The 19,520-nt window shown below is 39.4% G+C and overlaps 1 protein-coding gene across 1 annotated transcript; it reads left to right on the top strand.

The window, feature by feature from the left end:
- The first annotated feature begins 2,942 nt into the window (after positions 1 to 2,942).
- Positions 2,943 to 19,153, top strand: scn4aa (sodium channel, voltage-gated, type IV, alpha, a). The gene is made up of 25 exons (XM_020918336.1): positions 2,943 to 3,200; positions 3,391 to 3,428; positions 3,618 to 3,698; positions 3,770 to 3,898; positions 3,971 to 4,062; positions 4,622 to 4,894; positions 4,963 to 5,026; positions 5,148 to 5,289; positions 5,738 to 5,935; positions 6,271 to 6,432; positions 6,543 to 6,675; positions 7,276 to 7,514; positions 8,695 to 8,868; positions 8,948 to 9,304; positions 12,221 to 12,661; positions 13,390 to 13,525; positions 13,837 to 13,991; positions 14,493 to 14,666; positions 14,769 to 14,891; positions 15,399 to 15,680; positions 16,101 to 16,154; positions 16,309 to 16,450; positions 16,559 to 16,656; positions 16,821 to 17,091; positions 17,874 to 19,153. Exons 1-25 carry the CDS (start codon positions 2,943 to 2,945, stop codon positions 19,151 to 19,153), a joined length of 5,496 nt encoding a protein of 1,831 aa, XP_020773995.1.
- Positions 19,154 to 19,520: the final 367 nt, after the last annotated feature.

Genomic DNA, 19,520 nt, shown 5'->3' with positions numbered 1-19,520 from the left:
GTATTCAGAGGAGGATGTAGAATGATTTAGTCTTGATGCGTAGTGTGTGTGTCTGGCATCACATGTTCTTGGACTCAGAACGTGTTGGTTTTGAGTTTCTTTCACCAAGTGAGCCCATGTGACCTCTTGGCTTTGCATCTGTATTTTCCAGTCTTCAAAAGGTGAAATAAGGTTAAAGATAAAAGATGGATTCCAGCATCTGTTCAGACTGTTTACTCATTATTAGTTTTTGACTCAAATTTTTTATCCGAGTGCATCGGCCAAATAGTAATAGATAATACCTTGTAATATCTCAAGTCCCAGCTCTGATAATAAGTCGAATGTCCTCCCTGCTCTTCACCCCCACTTCACACTATAGCCTCATGATCTCATCTTTGTACAGATATGAGAACAATTAAAGATAAGATGTGGTAATTCTGCAGTTATAAATCAACAGGACCATAGGTCTATTAGCCATCAGACCATGCAGCTGGTCTTGGAGATTACTCTGGGTCTTCACAGCTTCCTGGTATGTAGTGACTGAGGCATACCATGAATGACAGCAGCTGTCGTCTTAGCGGGAGCATAATGTGTTCAGGAATATGTCTTTAAATACACATCAGGACTAAATACAGGGCGATTACATAGATCATAAACCATAATGACTGCTTTAGCTTAGCTCTTCATTGTGAATGGATGTGTTACTCAGTGTGGCTTGTGGGAAGTTGTAACAGGTGGACTGGTGTGTTTTAATGTGCCCCCTATAGGGTTGAAATACAGGGTTAATGGATAGGTGACAGGGTGTTGAAGCAGGCCAGAGAGAGTGAACTTCAGCGAGCGATGGTTGCGATTTGACCCCGTGAGAAACATAGGGGAATGGGGCCACGGCAAATGTCAAAGGACGTGTGATAAAAGCTCTTGTTTGCTCACTCGATTCGTTGTTTACAGCTTAACTAAATTCTCAACATGGTCCGTGTTCGGTGACAGGTTGAGATATTTATCATGGTACATAAACTCTCTTATACTTTATGTTCACATATTTATTTTTTAAAATATTATGTACCTCATTGTTAAAATGGAAGTTTGTGTGGGAATGTCAGTCACGATATCACATTTTAGTGTTGGGATTGTTGTGAGAAGAAACATTTAATTAATTATTCATGATTACTGATACCATGACCAAAATAAAATCCTTAATTTACTTCCATTTTAATTAAATAATAGATTATCATTTCAAGTATTTATTTATTTATTTATTTGAGCATCATTTTCAGTACATTACAGTAAGTGCATTGTCATTCAAGTACATAGCTGAGGTGCTTAAAGGGATTAGATAGAAGTTAAAAAAAAACATTGTATGTAACCAGCTTTATTTTTTAAAATCAAACTTTCTGAATAATAAAGTAAAGTTTAGCGTGACACAGCCAGATATAAAAGCACTTCACATTTAAGTATCCTTCCTTTTCGAGTTCAGGTGGAGATGACTATTTTGGGTGATTATATTGAGACCTGTATAATCAGGATTATTGATGAAAATTATGAAAATAATCTTAAAACATCTCTACTTGTAATTCCAGTTTATCATTGTGTTGCAGTTAATATGTTTAAAAGATTGACCCTGGTCTAAAATAAAGACTATCCTTGAGAAGTGATTTCTGCCATAAACTGCTTTTATCACCTTTTGATAAAACACTCAAATCAAGGACTTGGCAAAAGTACATTTTGTTCACTGGTACAACAGGCATAAAGGTGGACAGAGGTGAAAGCCACACTGGTAGAGTGCTCTCAGACTGACTTAAAGGTTGGTTCAATCCCTCAAACCAGAACACATTCTATTGGTGTTGTGTTCTTGGGCAAGACACTTAACCTTAACCTTGCCTCCAGTGTCTGCTTAAGATGGTGTATGAAAGTGCGGATGGGTGAGTGGTGCTTTGATGTAAAAGTGGTTTGAGTGGTGAGTGGAGGTGGGATAGTGTGGAGCAGATCAAGCTGGTGAGGTAGGGGGTAGGAGGTAGCTCAGTGCTGGGTAAGATGAGTTGGCCGAGGCTCCTGTTTATCGGAGGGATGTGAGGCTCTGTGCGAGGCTTGGCCGCAGGAATGAGCAGAGTCATCGCGCTTCTGAAAGACGACACTGGCTCCTGACGGCCCACAGCAGCTGTGCAGCCACATTATCTGTGTGAGCGTGTGGCTGCACTCACAACTTTTAATGCTTCATTTTTGTCTGAGTGCTCCAGGTATTGGCCTGTTCATTCATTATATGTGTCACTTTACTCCCTGTACACGATGTGCGTTCTTCATTTGGGCTCAGCGCGATCACTGAATTAACCACTGTCTCACTGTACAGGTGGAAAACTTTTAATTCTCTAAAACATATACTGTAGTATACATGTATACTATATACATGTTTGCATTATTTTCAAAGCAGTACAAACAAACAACAACAAATATTTCATGCATTTTGCTTAAATCTTAAAGTTTTATATTCTAACTCCATGAAGTGTTGCTATCTAATAACAGCTTATGTTAGGTTGTTGCAAACACATCAAAGAGTGTAAGCAAATGCCTTTTGGAAATGAAGTGAGTGTCTGCTAAGCTAATAAGTAATCTGATGTACACAGCTAATGTCATGATGTCTTTAGAGGGAGGGGAAAGTATCCGAGTGTCTAGTCATTTTGTTACTATGGCGACACTTTTAAGAGCTTCTGGTTCAGTGAGAGGCTGAGCGCTGTGGCTGTGGTCTGTGTGGAGGTGAAACACAGATCAAAGCTCAACACTGATGATCACTACCAATGCCAAAGATACACATGCACAGATCAGGTTACAAACATAAAGCTGTTTAGACAGCTAAACTTCAAAGATATATGTTATGACAGTTGTAATTAATAGCGATTAAAATGCAGATTCCTTCCTCCAGTTTCTTCTAGGGAAAACTTGGTGTGGCAGTTCTGCTTCGCGATGCGAAGATGGCAATCCTGCTCCCTCCCCCAGGCACCCAAGTGTTCCGGCCCTTCACCCAGGCGTCGCTGGAGGAGATCAAGAGGCTCCAGGAGGAGAGCCAGAAGGCAGCTGCCGTAGAGGGCCATGAGGAGGAGGAGGAGGCAGAGGGACCGAACCCAGACCTGGAAGCAGGCAAGCCGCTACCGCTGATCTTTGGGGACCCTCCATCTGAACTACTCAACACCCCTCTGGAGGACATCGACCCCTTCTATAAAGCGCAGCAAGTCAGTCTGAGTCTGTCAGTGCACCGGGCACAGCCTCTGTTAGATCAATGACATTCAGTTAACTCTAACATGCAAGCTGTATTTCACCAATATAATATTTGTAGCCTGTATGTGTTATTAATTAATTAGTGCAGTATTTGTCAAGTATAATAAACTTAATTCAAATTGCAATTATGCTCTTTGTCCTCAGACATTCATTGTGATCACTAAAGGAAACACCATCTACAGGTTCAGTGCTGAACCAGCCTGCTACATTCTGAGCCCCTTTAGTCGTGTGCGGAGAGGAGCCATTAAAATTCTCATACATTCATATCCTTTATAATTGAGCTTTGGTTAACAGGTAAAATCAGTACTTATATTACAGTTTATGTGTACTAGTGCTACATGTATTCCTTAATCCTGAATTAAATTATTTAGCATGTTCATCATGATCACAATTCTGTCCAATTGTGTGTTCATGACAATGAGTAACCCACCAGCGTGGAGTAAAACTGTTGAGTATGTATCGCTGTCTTCTACCATGAAAATGGATCTATTTCCTCTTAACTCTGTTTCATATGTTTTCATAGGTATGTTTTTACTGGCATTTATACATTTGAGGCAACAGTCAAAGTGTTGTCTCGAGGTTTCTGTGTGGGACCTTTTACATTCCTTCGAGATCCATGGAACTGGCTGGATTTCATGGTTATCAGTATGGCGTATGTATCCTGCAGTATTCAGTTGTTTAAATCAGATTTTAGTCTCAAAAGTTAAAACTCTTTTACCCCCAGGTACGTTACTGAGTTTGTTGACCTTGGCAACGTGTCAGCACTCAGAACCTTTCGTGTGCTTCGAGCCCTCAAAACAATCACTGTGATTCCTGGTATGTCCAATATAATGTTTTGGCCCATAAATGAATATAATTTACTTATACGTTTTATATATACACCAAAGGACACACGCAATAAACATAAAAAAGGTCCATAAAAAAGGTCCTATATTACTCAAAACTGACTCTTGTGAAGAAACCATGTTAGAATGCTATTACCTTTTCAAAAGCATGCCTGGTGTGTTTTGTTTCATTCACACGTTTTAGTAATTCTATATTATTAGTCTGTTTTCATCTAGAAGGCTTACACTCCTCTGTTCCATTTTGTGATATTTTTGAGCAACCTTTTACCTTTAGTTCAGTAGAGATTGGCAATTCTATAAATTATATTATTCAAATGATTCTAGTGAAGGTGGGAGGTGGATGGAGTTAGGGTTAGGTTTGGTTTTTTTGGTATGTTTGTGATGAGGAAACAACATTATAACAGAGATCAGCGTAATATGGGCCCTGTAAGCCTAAAAACATTTATCAAATAACTATGTATATATTGTAATTACGGTAACAGGCCTATGTATAATCGACTACTGTAATATGCAATGTTTTGTTTTGTCAGGTTTAAAAACCATTGTAGCTGCACTGATTCAGTCCGTGAAGAAAATGGTGGATGTCATGATTCTGACAGTCTTTGCCCTTGCTGTGTTTGCACTGGTCGGGCTTCAGCTCTTCATGGGAAACCTGCGTCAGAAATGTGTGCGCTGGCCCCTGTCCAATGACACTACCTATGACTTCTTTAACACTACATCTTTATTCAATGACTCTTTATTATTGGACAACTCAACTTATGTCAACAGTACATTTGACTTCAAAGAGTATATTGAGAATCCAGGTAAAAACATAAATTTGACACAGTTCACAGTTTATTTTTCTTGAATTCTTGAAATATTATTGTTGTAGAAAATCAGTATTTTGTGGAAGGCAGTCTGGACGCTCTGATTTGTGGAAACAGCTCCGATGCTGGGTATGCTAATTTATAATATTGCATTTGTTGAATATTTCTAATCAGGTATTTTAGATTTAGATAAATATAGTTTAATCAGATACTGGACAAACAGACTGTGACTTATTTTCCGTGTTGATAGAAAGTGCCCTGAAGGATACACCTGCATTAAAGCTGGGAGGAACCCTAACTATGGTTACACGAGCTTTGACTCTTTTGGCTGGGCCTTCCTCGCTCTCTTCAGACTTATGACACAGGACTACTGGGAAAACCTGTTTCAGCTGGTTGGTACCTCTTTAATTTGATACTGTAAATAAAATATTGTTGCACTTTATAATAACTACACTTTTAATTGTCTTAATAAAGCATGAACAAAGATTCCATCCAAACAAATAGTTGGTTAAGACTGATTTAAGGTTTAGTAACTACTTAATACATACTCCTAACTCTACCCCTTAAAGTATGTATCTGATTTTTAGCATTATAAATTAACCAGTTCATTTTAAACAGTTTTCAGCTATTCATTTATTCCAAACATTGTAATTAGAGCAACGGACAGTAGACAGAGCAGAGTCTATAGTTAGCGTCACCCCCTCAGGAATGTTGATGACATTGCCTGCAAAGTATAAAAATATCAAATCAACTATTTGTTCATTATGAATTATTTGCTTGAGGAATTGACCAAAGCTTTTGTCCTAAGTTCTCGCAGTTTCTTTCACACGTGCCTCACAGATCCTGCGTGCGGCTGGAAAGACGTACATGCTGTTCTTTGTGGTGATCATCTTCCTGGGCTCATTCTACCTCATTAACCTGATCTTGGCTGTAGTTGCTATGGCCTACGAGGAGCAGAACCAGGCCACGATGCGGGAGGCCATCGAGAAGGAAGAGGAGTTTCAGAGACTGCTAGAGCAACTCAGGAATCAGGAACAGGTACTGTACCTGCCACGAGAAATGAAAACAAGGACGTTTTAATGTTTCTGATGTTGGGTTGTGCAATTATTAATGATTTGATTTTGGATTTTGACATCCAAGCTCAAAATTAATCATTGATTTTATTACACCAATAGCATAGGTTGAAAATAAATTAAAATTACACTGCAAGTTTCTATCCTGAAAATGAAAAATGGTCATTCATATAAGCAAAACTGCCCTGAATTAGAAAATTATTTAATTGTTTGTAATTCTTCCGAGCAGTATATGTAAATACAGTATATGTACAGTGCAGATAACACTGATGCCTCCTTGACTATTAAATTCTCTTGTAGGCCCACCTTCATGGGAGTCATGTGACTCTCACCAGTAAAAAGTCCCTCAGTCATCACACAGCATCAGAAGGAAAAAACAGCCCTGAACATGAGGAGGTCACAAAGGACTGCAATGGGAGGGTCATTCCTAAACTTCTTGTCAGAGTCCCCACTATGGTGGAGGTAAAAACAAAAAGAACATTTTAGTAAATTATCATTTTAAAGATATTTTAAGGGTGTGATTAATTTGTAAATTGAGAATAATTTGTTCTTTTGTCACAATTGTTATTCAGGTTCCCCCTGATGAGGAAGAGACAAAAAAGTCCATAGGCTCTGATCGCAGCAGCATGCTTCATGCTGAGGAACCAGGCCTGACCATCAGAACAGCGAGTGCCCTCACAGTCGCTACTATGGCAGCCATGGAAGGTATAGTACCTTTTGCACATCTTTATTTTTGGTTGATTAGGTCTAAAACATTTTGGACACACAGATCTCTAAATCTCTATCTACTGTTTATCATAGTTTAGTATTAGCAGTGTACAGTTCAGGCCTAGCACAGTAGCTTTGTTATCCTGAATTACATTCTGTAGCTGTATCCAGGATTATCCCTGTACATGTAACATCAACATTTGGTGCTGTGGCCTGTGGTGTTAAGCTTGGGGTATTTTAATCCAACTTAGACCTGCCAATCAAAGACAGTTTATTAAGTCACTTCGTATTGGACAAGTACAGCGATTCTCAAAGCTATTTGCACTATGTACCACCTAACTTAATAACTGGCTTTTTGAATTCTACCAGACCTAAATCTTGACTTTATCAGACCTAAATTATGGCCAAGACTTGTAAATCATGATTCATCCAAAGGACAACAAGAACATTATTAAATTTCTCTTTAAATAAAATAAATATTCAAACGGCATAGACCTCCACATACTACCAGTCATACTTGAGAAACACTGCACTATTGAAGCCTATGAAAGCATATTTACGCCATACTTTGACTGCTGTTTGCCTCTTTTTGTCTAGAGTTGGAGGAGGCACAGCGGCCATGCCCACCTGCCTGGTATAAGTTTGCCGACATGTTCTTGAAATGGGACTGCTGGGAACCTTGGGTCAAGTTTAAGAAGAAGGTGTACTTTGTTGTGATGGACCCTTTTGTGGATTTAGCCATCACCATCTGTATTGTCCTGAACACCCTGTTCATGGCAATGGAGCACTATCCCATGACTCCGGAGTTTGACCACATGCTCTCTGTCGGCAATCTGGTAAACAACTGTTTCACAATGAAATATGTTTATTTTAAAATGGACTCTTCACTAAACCTACACTAAAGCTCAAAATCTACTTTTTTGCTAGTAAAGTGTATATATGATGTGCTGATGATATGATGTTCCCAGTCCTTTTTGGGCAATTTGAGTGCAAACCATGTAAAAATGTAACTGGGGCAACAGTAGGTCAGGCTACGTTTATACGATGACGGTCTGAACAGAAGACGCAAAAGTGGTGTCGCGTCTTCACTTTTTATTCCGTGTTTAGACAAGCGTTTTCTGGAGGAAATCTACGTGCATACTGTGACGCAAAAGTGTGTGGAATTCGATTGGGTATGCATGCCAGGTGGCTAGGTGGTGATGCTGGGTGGTGATGTATGTGACGTAAACGTACACACGACATGAGCAGATGTGACCAGAGTTTCCGTCTACACTGCCCAAGACGGGCAGTGTAGACGGAAATGCTACAGCGGAGCGTATTCAACTTTGCCACTCTGGAGGGTGGTTTCAGATTTTTGCGTTTTTAAGTCCCAAAAACATTGTAATTGTCTATATTTTGTCGTTCTTACCCACAAGCATTCTCTTGTAAACTGGCCCTAAGTTGGTGTTTTTCACTGATCGGAAGGTTGGGGACTGGAATCCCACTCTTGACATAAACATCACTGGTTAGTGATGGGTTGATGGTGCGATTCCAGATCCCACAGATACTTTTTTTGTGTCCTTGGGCAAGAACTTAATCCCCCTCATCCCCAGTTTCTGTGTACACTGGTGTATGAATGTGTGTGCGAATGGGTGTTTCCTTGATGAAAAGCACTTTGATTGCATTGAAGGTGGAAAAGCGATATATAAAAATGTGACCATTTACCAGCTTTGTGGTCAAAAACAGTATGGCCTCCAGTGGCCACTGTAATGTCAAGTACTATGTGACATCACTCATGACTGCCCTCACTACAGCTAGGTGTTTCTGATTACAAACACCTGAATGCAGGGGCTTAGTTTGAAATATGGATACCTGTTAATCCCGTCATTCAGACCCTGCCCCTTTTCCCTCCATGCTGTTCTTTAGTCTTTCAGTTATTGCCCAGTTCTAGCAGCTCTATTTGCTATGTGTTGCACGAGTTTAGGTGTTTAGTCCCACTTTAATAACTGTAATAAAATCCTCCTCTTCTATCCCTAGGTTTTTACCGGTATCTTCACAGCTGAAATGTTCTTCAAGCTCATAGCCATGGATCCATACTACTATTTTCAAGTGGGATGGAACATTTTTGACAGCATTATTGTCACTCTGAGTTTGGTTGAACTCGGGCTGGCCAATGTCCAAGGGTTATCTGTCCTGAGGTCATTTCGTCTGGTAAGAAAGATTTCAATTCTTTGTTTGATTGTTGCTTTTTCTTGCAATTACATGACACTTACTGTTCTTTTCGAGACAGCTTCGAGTCTTTAAACTGGCGAAGTCGTGGCCCACACTGAACATGCTGATCAAGATCATTGGAAACTCGGTGGGAGCTTTGGGAAACCTGACTTTAGTGCTGGCCATTATCGTCTTCATCTTTGCTGTTGTGGGCATGCAGCTGTTTGGTAAAAGCTACAAAGACTGTGTGTGCAAGATCTCAGAGGACTGTGAGCTCCCGCGCTGGCACATGACGGACTTCTTCCACTCATTCCTCATCGTGTTTCGGATCCTATGCGGAGAGTGGATCGAGACCATGTGGCACTGTATGGAGGTGGCAGGGACTGCCATGTGCCTCATTGTCTTCATGATGGTCATGGTCATCGGAAATCTGGTTGTAAGTATTTACTGTTTTATTTATCTATTCGTATTTATTTATCTTTTACTTCAATCATTCAGTATTTGAGAGCAGAGGATTTTCTGTTTTTGCTTACAGTCATATATTTAGAAATGATTTGTTGCTTATAGATTTAGGTTACTGTGTGTCACTGCTGTGAAGCTGCAAATCTGACAGACAACCCATTTTAATAGACTACAGTTTAACTATAATACCCTCAGATAGTGTGGTCTGTCTCAGAATATTGTTAACTTCTTGAGCCTAAGAGGCCAAAGCCAAACAGTCTGTAATGTCAAGCCTTGTAATTGTATCCAGTGGGTCCTAAGAGCAGTGTGTGACATTTTGGGCTTGTTGACGTCACTGAAGAAATTGTAAATACATTCACGTATCCTGGAGAATTACTAGAGCCAAATCCACTTCCTCTTGAGTTATTCATAGCTACAGAAAAGGAAGCTGCTCATCATAATGTGATGACAAAAGTGTTGTAGAGTACCATGCCAGAAATAATCCAGGCTTTTTTGTGGTTCACACTTCACCTCACAGCGTTCAGTGCATGCATGCACATTTAGAAACATGGCCACCATTCACAGTGACATAAAGCCACATAATAAACTTACGCACTTCATCAGCGGCCGTTTCTATTTAAAGCCAATGACCAGTGGTCAAACCGTGCATCTGACCTTGAATACGTGTTAAGACCTGGCTCTAGTGAGCATGCAGCCGCTGCTGTCACAAACACAGACAGCTGGGGCAGCAGAGAGCAGGTGGGGCAAGTCAACTGATTATGATGAGCTATAATTGACTGGATTAATCTAATGCAATATTGACTGAGCTCTCATTAGTAACTACAATAATGTGTCAGAAATGGGTTACATTCACGGTGCTGCTGCAAATCCGTCTGACATTACTAGAAAATCAGTTTGAAAATATATTACATAACAAGTCTGGTCAGGTGCATAGTCGCAGAGTGGTTGACACTGTGGGCTTGTTAAAGATGAGATGACTTTGCTGAGTTTGAGTTATACAGCATGAGCTCTAGAGTTCAGCCCCTGTGTTTTATGGGGTGAGTGAACCAAGCGTATTTGGATCAGACAGTTAGATTTCAGCTGCAATAGATGAGTTCAGAAAAAGAGTATTTTGTATAATTATTTATTTTACGGCAAAGACACCAACTCAACTGTAGCTGTTGATCTGCAGTCTACAGACAGTGACACTTACTGAGTGCAGACAGATTCAGCCTTTTACAAGCCCATGAATTATATCCCTGTATAAAGAAATCTGTTCCTATCTTGTTTCCACTTATTTATTGCTGAGACAGTTTGAGGGGCTCATTCGTGCCTGTTAGCCTCCTCTTCCTGCCTCACAGCTTGGACACAGGAATGCACGGGACTAGCTCGCACTGGCTCAATGTAACTGTGATCTCTCTAAACCTGAGGAAGAAGAACTGTGAAAGCGTCTAACAGGCTTTACAAACTAAAGATAGAAGTCTATGTGTTTGGAGACAGATAACATAATATTTACTGAGACTCCTACAGCTTGGAGTTGATATGTGATGTTATGTGAGATGCTCTTCACAGTGACTTTAGCCACTTTAGCGACCAAGGGTTAACCAAGTTTCCACTCCAGGCACAAGGAAAATATACCACCCCGTATTAATATAGTTTCCATACTAAATGATCACTGACAGGTGAAGTCATTTACACTGGTTATCTCCTCATCATGGCACTCATTAGTGGTTAGGATTTAAATGAACTGTCTGTAACCTGCGCTCTTTCTGTTTTAAAGGTACTACCATCACTGAACCTTAACCTGCAAACCTGCAAAGTTTTTCTCATTTTCAGTGTATGGACAACATATAACGCAGCAGCAGAGGCCGCTCTAGCACTGAAAAATGATTGGCTGCAGGTGGTGGGGTTTGGGTAGTGATCATTCACATCAGAGGGAGTCCTTTAGGTTATTTTATATAAATTTCAGCATTGAATCTGGCAACCCAAATGAGACACTTGAATGCCTTGAATTGAATGCTCATAATGATTTCTGATCAGATAATCTTGAGAACCAAAACACCAAATTATAAATATTTAACAACCTGGCCATCATGTCCAGTGTTTTTGTAAGTAAGAAAAAAAGCAATATTGCAATTGTCATAAGAAAGGCCTATATATAAATATCATATCTGGGGACACAGTTATGGAATTTTAAATAAAAATGTTACATATAATTCCTTTAAAAACAAACAAAAAAATTATGTCTTCAAGTCTGATGAAAAAAATGCAATGCAAAAAGTTATATTTTTGCTCCTTTTTTGTATAACCTTCTGATCCATCTGAAATTTTTTGATTCACTAGCAAGGACCATGCCACAACAATGAAATAAGATAAAGACGTTTATTGACAGTGGATAAATGTGATGAGTATAATCTCCAATCCAAAATGGTCACCCAGCTGAATCAAACCCCCCCTCCTTGAAGATGACGTCTTTGGACTGAAGGATGGGTGAAAGACACGGGTGGGAGGGAACGGGTTGAGAGAGCTGATGCGGACGCTGATTTCAGGATAGGCCGTATAAATAGGGTTTCTGGTTAATTGGAGGCGTTTTTGAGATCAGCTGTGGTTGGCTGTAGAGGAGGTTCAGGCATGGTCCAGCTCCTGAATCTCAGTTAATCATATTAACTCCAGTTAACGAAAAAAGTGGACGGAGATAGGGGATATGTGACAACAGCCTAAGGCTTAAATGTAGAACAAGGCAGGGTTACTCACAAATCAAACAAGACCTCACTCTGAGTAAACACATGATAAATGGTATAACAAACATTATTAAAGTCAATTTTACATAATATCTTTGACATTTTGAGGCTTCTACTATCTACTATTCAGCTATCATATTTTATAATCATAATGTTTTTCTTTCTGGCAGGTCTTGAACTTGTTCTTGGCCTTGCTGCTCAGCTCCTTCAGTGGAGATAACCTGGCTCCTGGGGAAGAAGATGGAGAGATGAACAACCTCCAGATTGCTATTGGCCGGATCAAACGGGGGATCGCTTGGCTAAAATCATACATCATCACAAAAGCTTTGCAGATACTTGGGAGAAAACCAAAGGAAGAACCAGACAGTAAAATGGAGGAAATTGAGATGAATCATTTGGAGTCTACTCAAGCTCTGAAACTGGCTGATGGGGTTCCGAACTGTGTAGTGGAGGGTCCTGCCTCTGAAGCTGCTGTGGAGGCGGAGCTTGGATTTAATGTACCAATGGCAGAGGGAGAGTCAGACTTTGAAATCGTAGATGATGATGAAGATGATGATGAAGAAGAAACTTCCTTAAATGAAGATACAAGTGATAATAAAATGTTTGAAATGGTAATTATACTTGTCATTAAAGGGCCCATATAACACTATTTTCTGATCTATGTTATAATGTTGTTACCTGCTCCAAAACATACTCAGAGTTGTGTTTTATCTCATTCACACATGTTTAACACCAAAATCAGAAAACACTCTGTTCCACCTAGTGATGTCATGTGGGAATGCAGGAAGTACTCCACTGTTTTTCTAAACTCCATATACATTCACTAGAATCATTTGGATAATTTTAGCTCTGTAATTGCCAATCTCTACTGGACAAAGGTTAAAGGAGCTGTTAACTTGAAGACTACTGCTTCATGACATCACGAGGTGAAACAGAGCAATTTGAGTAAATATATTATTAGTCTGTCAACATTTCTAAAGCTCAAACATGTGTGAATGAACCAAAACACAACTCCAGGTATGTTTCTGAGGAGATAACAACATTATAACATGGCTTAAAGCTCACAAAAGACAATTTTACGCATTATAGGATCTTTAACTTGTAATAGCAATTCATTACATGGTAGTGAGATTAGGTGTTGTAGAGTGTTTGGGTTACAACTAAATATATATTAGCTAAAGCAGTACATATTTGTATCCTTGATTTCTGTATTTTTATAGAGAAAAACAAGAAGTAAAGATCTTTGGTATCGAGGCGTCAAAGTAAGAAACATAATTAAATGTGTTTCTGATGATTTCTGTTAAAGCAAACTAACTGTGTTATCTGTGGTTAATGTTAGCTCCAAGGTGCGTTCAGTGGAGATGGGGATTCTTCAGTCTGCAGCACAGCAGATTATCAGCCATCAGAGTCTGAGCCAGAGGAGGTGGAGGAGGAGGAGCCTGATCCAGTGGAACCAGAGGCCTGCTTCACTGACAGTGAGAAATACACACACTTATTTCTCTTTAAATGTGCATGAGGAAGTTTAATATCTTAGTAATTTTACAGTGACAAATTGCTGTTTTGTCATTTATGTTAGTTATATAGCAGTGACACTAACTTTGAAACCATATTACAGTGATATGGTGGCCCAATTCTGTTTGGTGTTTTCATCTTCTTGTGTGTGGGTGGGTTTCTTTCTGGCACTTTGTTTCCTCTCTCATTGAAGGATGAGCCAATTACAATAATGTCTGCAAAATAAAAAAATAAAAAATAGTTGAATAACTTAGATATTTCTGTATGTTTAAAGACTGCGTCCGGCGCTGGCCCTGTCTCTTCGTGGACATCACTGAAGGTAGAGGTAAAATCTGGTGGAACATTCGCCGCACCTGCTTCACTATTGTGGAGCATGACTGGTTTGAAACGTTCATCATCTTTATGATCCTCCTCAGCAGCGGGGCCCTGGTAGGTGCTCTTCATTTACATTAAGTACATTTTTTTTAAAGTGCATATATTATGCTATTTCCTATGCTATTATATATGTTATAATGTTGTTTCCTCATCAGAAACATTCCTGGTGTTGTAATTTGCTTCATTCACATATGTTTGACACACAGACACTGCATAATTAGGCTACGTTCTGAAAAACACTCTACCTTGTGATGTCATGTGGTAATGCTGGAAGTGTTCAGTTTTTAAACTCCACCTTCACTAGAATAATTAGGATGCATTCAGCTTTGGAATGGCCAATCTCTACTGAACTAAATGTAAAAGGAACTGTTAACTTGAAAACTACCGACATTATAAGGAGGAACAGAGCATTTTGAGCTTTGGAGATGTAGATAGACTTATAAGGGTTACTCAAACGTGTGTGAATGAAACAAAATACAACTCATGACTTAAAGCTTACAAGAGTAAATTTTACATAATATAGGTCAACAAATTTTGACAAATGTTTCTTTTTAGGCCTTTGAGGACATCAACATCGATCGCAGACGGACAATTAAAATTATACTGGAGTATGCAGACAAAGTCTTCACCTACATCTTTGTCATTGAAATGCTTCTGAAATGGGTGGCGTACGGCTTCAAGACATACTTCACAAATGCCTGGTGTTGGCTGGACTTTTTCATTGTTGATGTAAATTCCACATTCTCTATTATTTTTGTTAGTGTTCGCATTGTACAAAAGCTCTTCATTACTAAAAATTATTGACACAGAACTTTTATGACTCTGCCTCAGATTTCCCTGATTAGTCTAGTTGCCAACTGGCTGGGCTTCTCGGAACTTGGACCAATCAAATCCCTCCGAACCCTCAGGGCACTCAGACCTCTTCGAGCTTTGTCAAGATTTGAAGGAATGAGAGTAAGTTTTCTTTTATATATGCTTTTAGTCAAACGTTTCCTCATTCAATTTTTTTTGTTTTTTCTTACTATTTTCTACATTTTAGATACAGACAGAAGATATCAAAAATGATAATATTATTTAGTAAAGAAAGAGTTAAATAACTCTACTAAATATTTTTCAGCAAAGCAAAGGGTACTGAATTTGAAGATGTGGTTATAAAATGTTAAAAAAAACGTTTATTTCTTTGTTACATAATTCCATATGTTTTACTTCAAGAAAATAGTAAACATAGAAAAAAATATTGAATGAGAGGGTGTGTCCAAACTTTTGCCTCGAAAATAATTTAACTAATAATAATAATTTAATGCTACTAATTTGACTGGCTTGTGTTTGTGAGTTTTATGCTTGAATGCTTACTCACTGGACGTACAGTAAGAGCTGCTTTGGTAAGAGCAATGATTAGTTATATCTTTTTTTATTACCTTAACATTCTTAAGTACGTCACAAATATTCTCTGGATTGCAGGTTGTGGTCAATGCCTTAATTGGGGCCATTCCCTCCATCTTCAATGTGCTGCTGGTTTGTTTGATCTTCTGGCTCATCTTCAGCATCATGGGAGTCAATCTTTTTGCTGGAAAGTTCTATCGCTGCATCAACACCACAACGTCAGAGATCTTACCAATGTCAGAGGTTAATAACAAAAGTGACTGTCTGGCCCTTCAAGAAGAAACACAAGAGGCGCGCTGGGTCAATGTCAAAGTCAACTATGACAATGTGGGAAGTGGATACCTCTCCCTTCTTCAAGTGGTGAGATGTTGTTTTAAGGTCCTATATTACGCAAAAATGACTCTTGTAAGCTGTAAGCCATATTAGACCGTTCTTACCTCATCAAACACATACCAGGAGTTGTGTTTTGGTTCATTCACGTGTTTCAATAATCCTGCATTATTTGGCTGTCTCCATTCCCAAAGCTCAAAATGCTCTGTTCCACTTTGTGATGTCATGAAGCGACATTTTTCAACAAGCAGCTATATTTTAGCTTTTATTCAGTAGAGACTGGTAATTACAGGGTTAAAATGATTCTAGTGAAGGTGTGTATACTTTAAAACACAGTGGAGTACTTTCTGAATTACCTTTATAACACAGATGTGAAAATAGTGTTGTTTTTTTTATAATATGCTCCTCTCATGTGAATGAAAACGTTACTGTTAAAAATATTATCTGCAGGCAACCTTCAAAGGGTGGATGGACATCATGTATGCTGCTGTTGACTCAAGAGAGGTACTTTCACTGTATTTTTAATAAAACTCTATATACCTATTTTACTTTTACATCAATCCAATATATAATCATATATAAACAATGCTATCTGTTTGGTCTGAGTTGCTGTTTATTAGGATATGATCATAGATCTTGTTTCTCACCTGATTTTCAGCCTGAAGAGCAGCCTTCATATGAGATCAACTTGTACATGTACATGTACTTTGTCATCTTCATCATCTTTGGGTCATTTTTTACTCTCAACCTATTCATTGGTGTGATTATTGATAACTTCAACCAGCAAAAGAAAAAGATAAGCATACATATAATAATACATTTTCTTTCATAATGTTGTGATATTAATGTGCAAGTTAAGGGTAAAAAGTCCCTCGAGTAATCAGATTGACTGTTTCTGTACTTTGGAGATAAGGACATCTTCATGACTGAAGAGCAGAAGAAATATTATGAGGCCATGAAGAAACTGGGTTCAAAGAAGCCACAGAAGCCAATCCCACGTCCAACAGTAAGTATTCTGGATGTGTATTTAACCTGGATACTGGATATTATTGTGAAGTGAACACAAACTGGTTTAGCTTTGAACTGTGGGTGTGAAAAGGTCACTTGACTCACCCGGATTTGTGCCTCTGTCCAAACCTCTCCCCTGTCCCCTCTGACCTTTGACCCCAGAACCCATTTCAGGGCATGGTTTTTGACTTCATCAGTCAGCAGCCATTTGACATCTTCATCATGGTGCTCATCTGCCTCAACATGGTGACAATGATGGTGGAAACGGACGACCAGAGCCCAGGGAAGGAGGACTTCCTGTTCAAAGTCAACGTGGCCTTCATTGTGGTCTTCACCGGAGAGTGTGTGCTGAAGCTGATTGCCCTCAGACAGTATTTCTTCACAAACGGATGGAACGTTTTTGATTTTGTTGTGGTCATTTTATCCATTGCAGGTCAGTGTCAAATGCAGTACACCGGGAAAAATTGTTTGCGTTCAATAATAACGACTTATACAATACAATATACAATACACGAGAATACTGTGCCTTATACTGTATGAAGAAGTGTTATTACTACAAACTACTTACTGCTAACCACAGACTATATAAAGAAATGGACTTAGAGACTGTGACGTCGACCAGATTGTTGAGCTACAGTGAAATGAAGCTCACAAGGAAAGCAGTTACAGGAGCGAATTTGGAGTTCTAAAATAAGAATAGGAATTTATTAATGGACAAAAAGTGAAATAAAAACACCAGGATTATGTAGAGCGGGTTAATATGAACATTAGCTCTGTCCATTAATATATTCAGTCTATGCCACCAGAGTTCAGAACTTGCAAGTCATGACTTGAGCCACTATTTTTAGGACTTGAGACTTGATTTGATAAAATAGACAAAGACTTGGGACTCGACTTGGACTTGAGGCCTGTGACTTGAGAAGACCTGATTAGATAGACTAGTTGATAAATGGAGTGCACTCTTAACCGATGTTTACTACTGTTGGTGTAGTGACACAAATTTAGCTGCTTAAAATTAAATCTATATAAGTCAACCTATGTTTTTTTCCCAAGGTTTATCTTAATATTGTTTTCTTTGTGTTTTATTATGTGTTTTGGGGTTCACTGTTATCTGGTACTTTAGTCAACTGGGGTTTTAAAATGTGCTATACAAATCAATCTGAATGACTATGAATACATTATTGTCTTTAATCCTATGCATTTCATTTATTTCAGGCACCATGCTGTCGGACATCATAGAGCAGTACTTTGTGTCTCCTACTCTGTTCCGAGTGATCCGTCTGGCTCGAATTGGGAGAATCCTGCGTCTCATCAAAGGGGCAAAAGGCATCCGGACACTCCTCTTCGCTCTGATGATGTCACTTCCTGCTTTGTTCAACATTGGCCTCCTCCTCTTCCTCATCATGTTCATCTTTTCTATTTTTGGCATGTCCAACTTCGCCTATGTCAAAAAGCAAGCCGGGATCGATGACATTTTTAACTTTGAGACTTTTGGCGGGAGTATCATCTGTTTATTTCAGATCACCACCTCCGCAGGTTGGGACGGGCTTTTACTTCCGATGTTGAACAGGGAAGCTCCAGACTGCGACCCAGACTTCGAGCACCCGGGCACAGATGTGAAAGGAGACTGTGGCAGCCCTGGTATGGGTATGATGTTCTTCTGCAGCTATATTATTATTTCATTTCTGGTTGTGGTCAACATGTACATCGCCATCATCTTGGAGAATTTTAACGTAGCACAGGAAGAAAGCGGAGATGCACTCTGTGAGGACGACTTTGACATGTTTAATGAAACCTGGGAGAAATTTGACATTGAAGGATCTCAGTACATCGAATACAGCCAACTTTTTATATTTTGTGACACATTACAAGAACCACTAAAGGTGCCTCTATCTAATCGCCTCCGCCTTATCGAAATGGACATACCTTTAGTGACTGGAGACAGGATTCACTGCACTGATGTGTTACTAGCTGTTACTCAAATGGTCCTAGGAGACACTGTGGAGATGGCAGCAATGCGTGAGAGTATCTTGGCAAAGTATGCACTCAGTAACCCCAAGAAAGACTCATTTGCCCCCATTGTCACAACTATTCGTCTCAAAGAAGAGCTCCAGTCCGCCATAATAATACAGAAAGCTTACCGCGCGCACTTACTGAAACGCTGCATACGTCACGCCGCCTTCATGCACCGTTCTCTGAGGATAGGGAGGAGGGACGAAGATGAAGAACCTCCAGAAAAACAGGGTCTTTTGGCTCGAAGGATGGGGGTCCTCTATGGCAGAGACCGGGAGCTGGCCGAGGAGATGGAGCGGGCAGATTTAAAGACTTTAGAGGAGCAGAACCCTCAGACTCACAGAGACTCAGAAAGCCCTGAGCCAGATCGGCCTCATCTCATAGTCGTGCCTGTGGAGATTACCAATGAGGTTTTGTTACATTCAGCCCCAAACACTTGCCCCTGTATCCCCTTTGAAGACTTAAGAGAGTCCATTGTATAACAAACAAGAGGGATAATGTTTACTGATTTTTTTACTGATCAGAACTGGAGTCATTATTTCTAGTTTTAGAGGTAAATGAGCCCAGGAATGAAAAATGTGAGGTTTGGTTCTACAAGAGCACTCTGACAAACTAAACATGTTAAAGGGCCCATATTACTCTATTTTCTGATTTATGTTATAACGTGTCCTCATCACAAACATACCCAGAGTTGTGTTTTTTGTTTCATTCCCACCTGTTTAACACACAAACCTGCAGGAGTGCTTTCTTTTTGACAGAAACAGGAAGTGCTCCACTTTGTGTTCTGTGTTTTTAAACTCCATACACTTTCACTAGAATCATTTGGATAATTTGGAATTTCTACTAAAT

This window comes from Boleophthalmus pectinirostris, unplaced genomic scaffold (genome assembly GCF_026225935.1).
Source record: "Boleophthalmus pectinirostris isolate CB_2022bp ecotype Guang Dong unplaced genomic scaffold, ASM2622593v1 HiC_scaffold_14, whole genome shotgun sequence".
Taxonomy (NCBI): Eukaryota; Metazoa; Chordata; class Actinopteri; order Gobiiformes; family Gobiidae; genus Boleophthalmus; species Boleophthalmus pectinirostris.
This window is presented reverse-complemented; position numbering and strand designations above follow the sequence as displayed.

Bases quoted from the DNA above. Each gene is read 5' to 3' on its own strand.
- scn4aa (XM_020918336.1), top strand. From the start codon at position 2,943: ATGGCAATCCTGCTCCCTCCCCCAGGCACCCAAGTGTTCCGGCCCTTC. The intron at 6,676-7,275 runs GTATAGTACCTT...CTTTTTGTCTAG, and splicing joins TACTATGGCAGCCATGGAAG to AGTTGGAGGAGGCACAGCGG. The intron at 16,155-16,308 runs GTACTTTCACTG...CCTGATTTTCAG, and splicing joins CTGCTGTTGACTCAAGAGAG to CCTGAAGAGCAGCCTTCATA.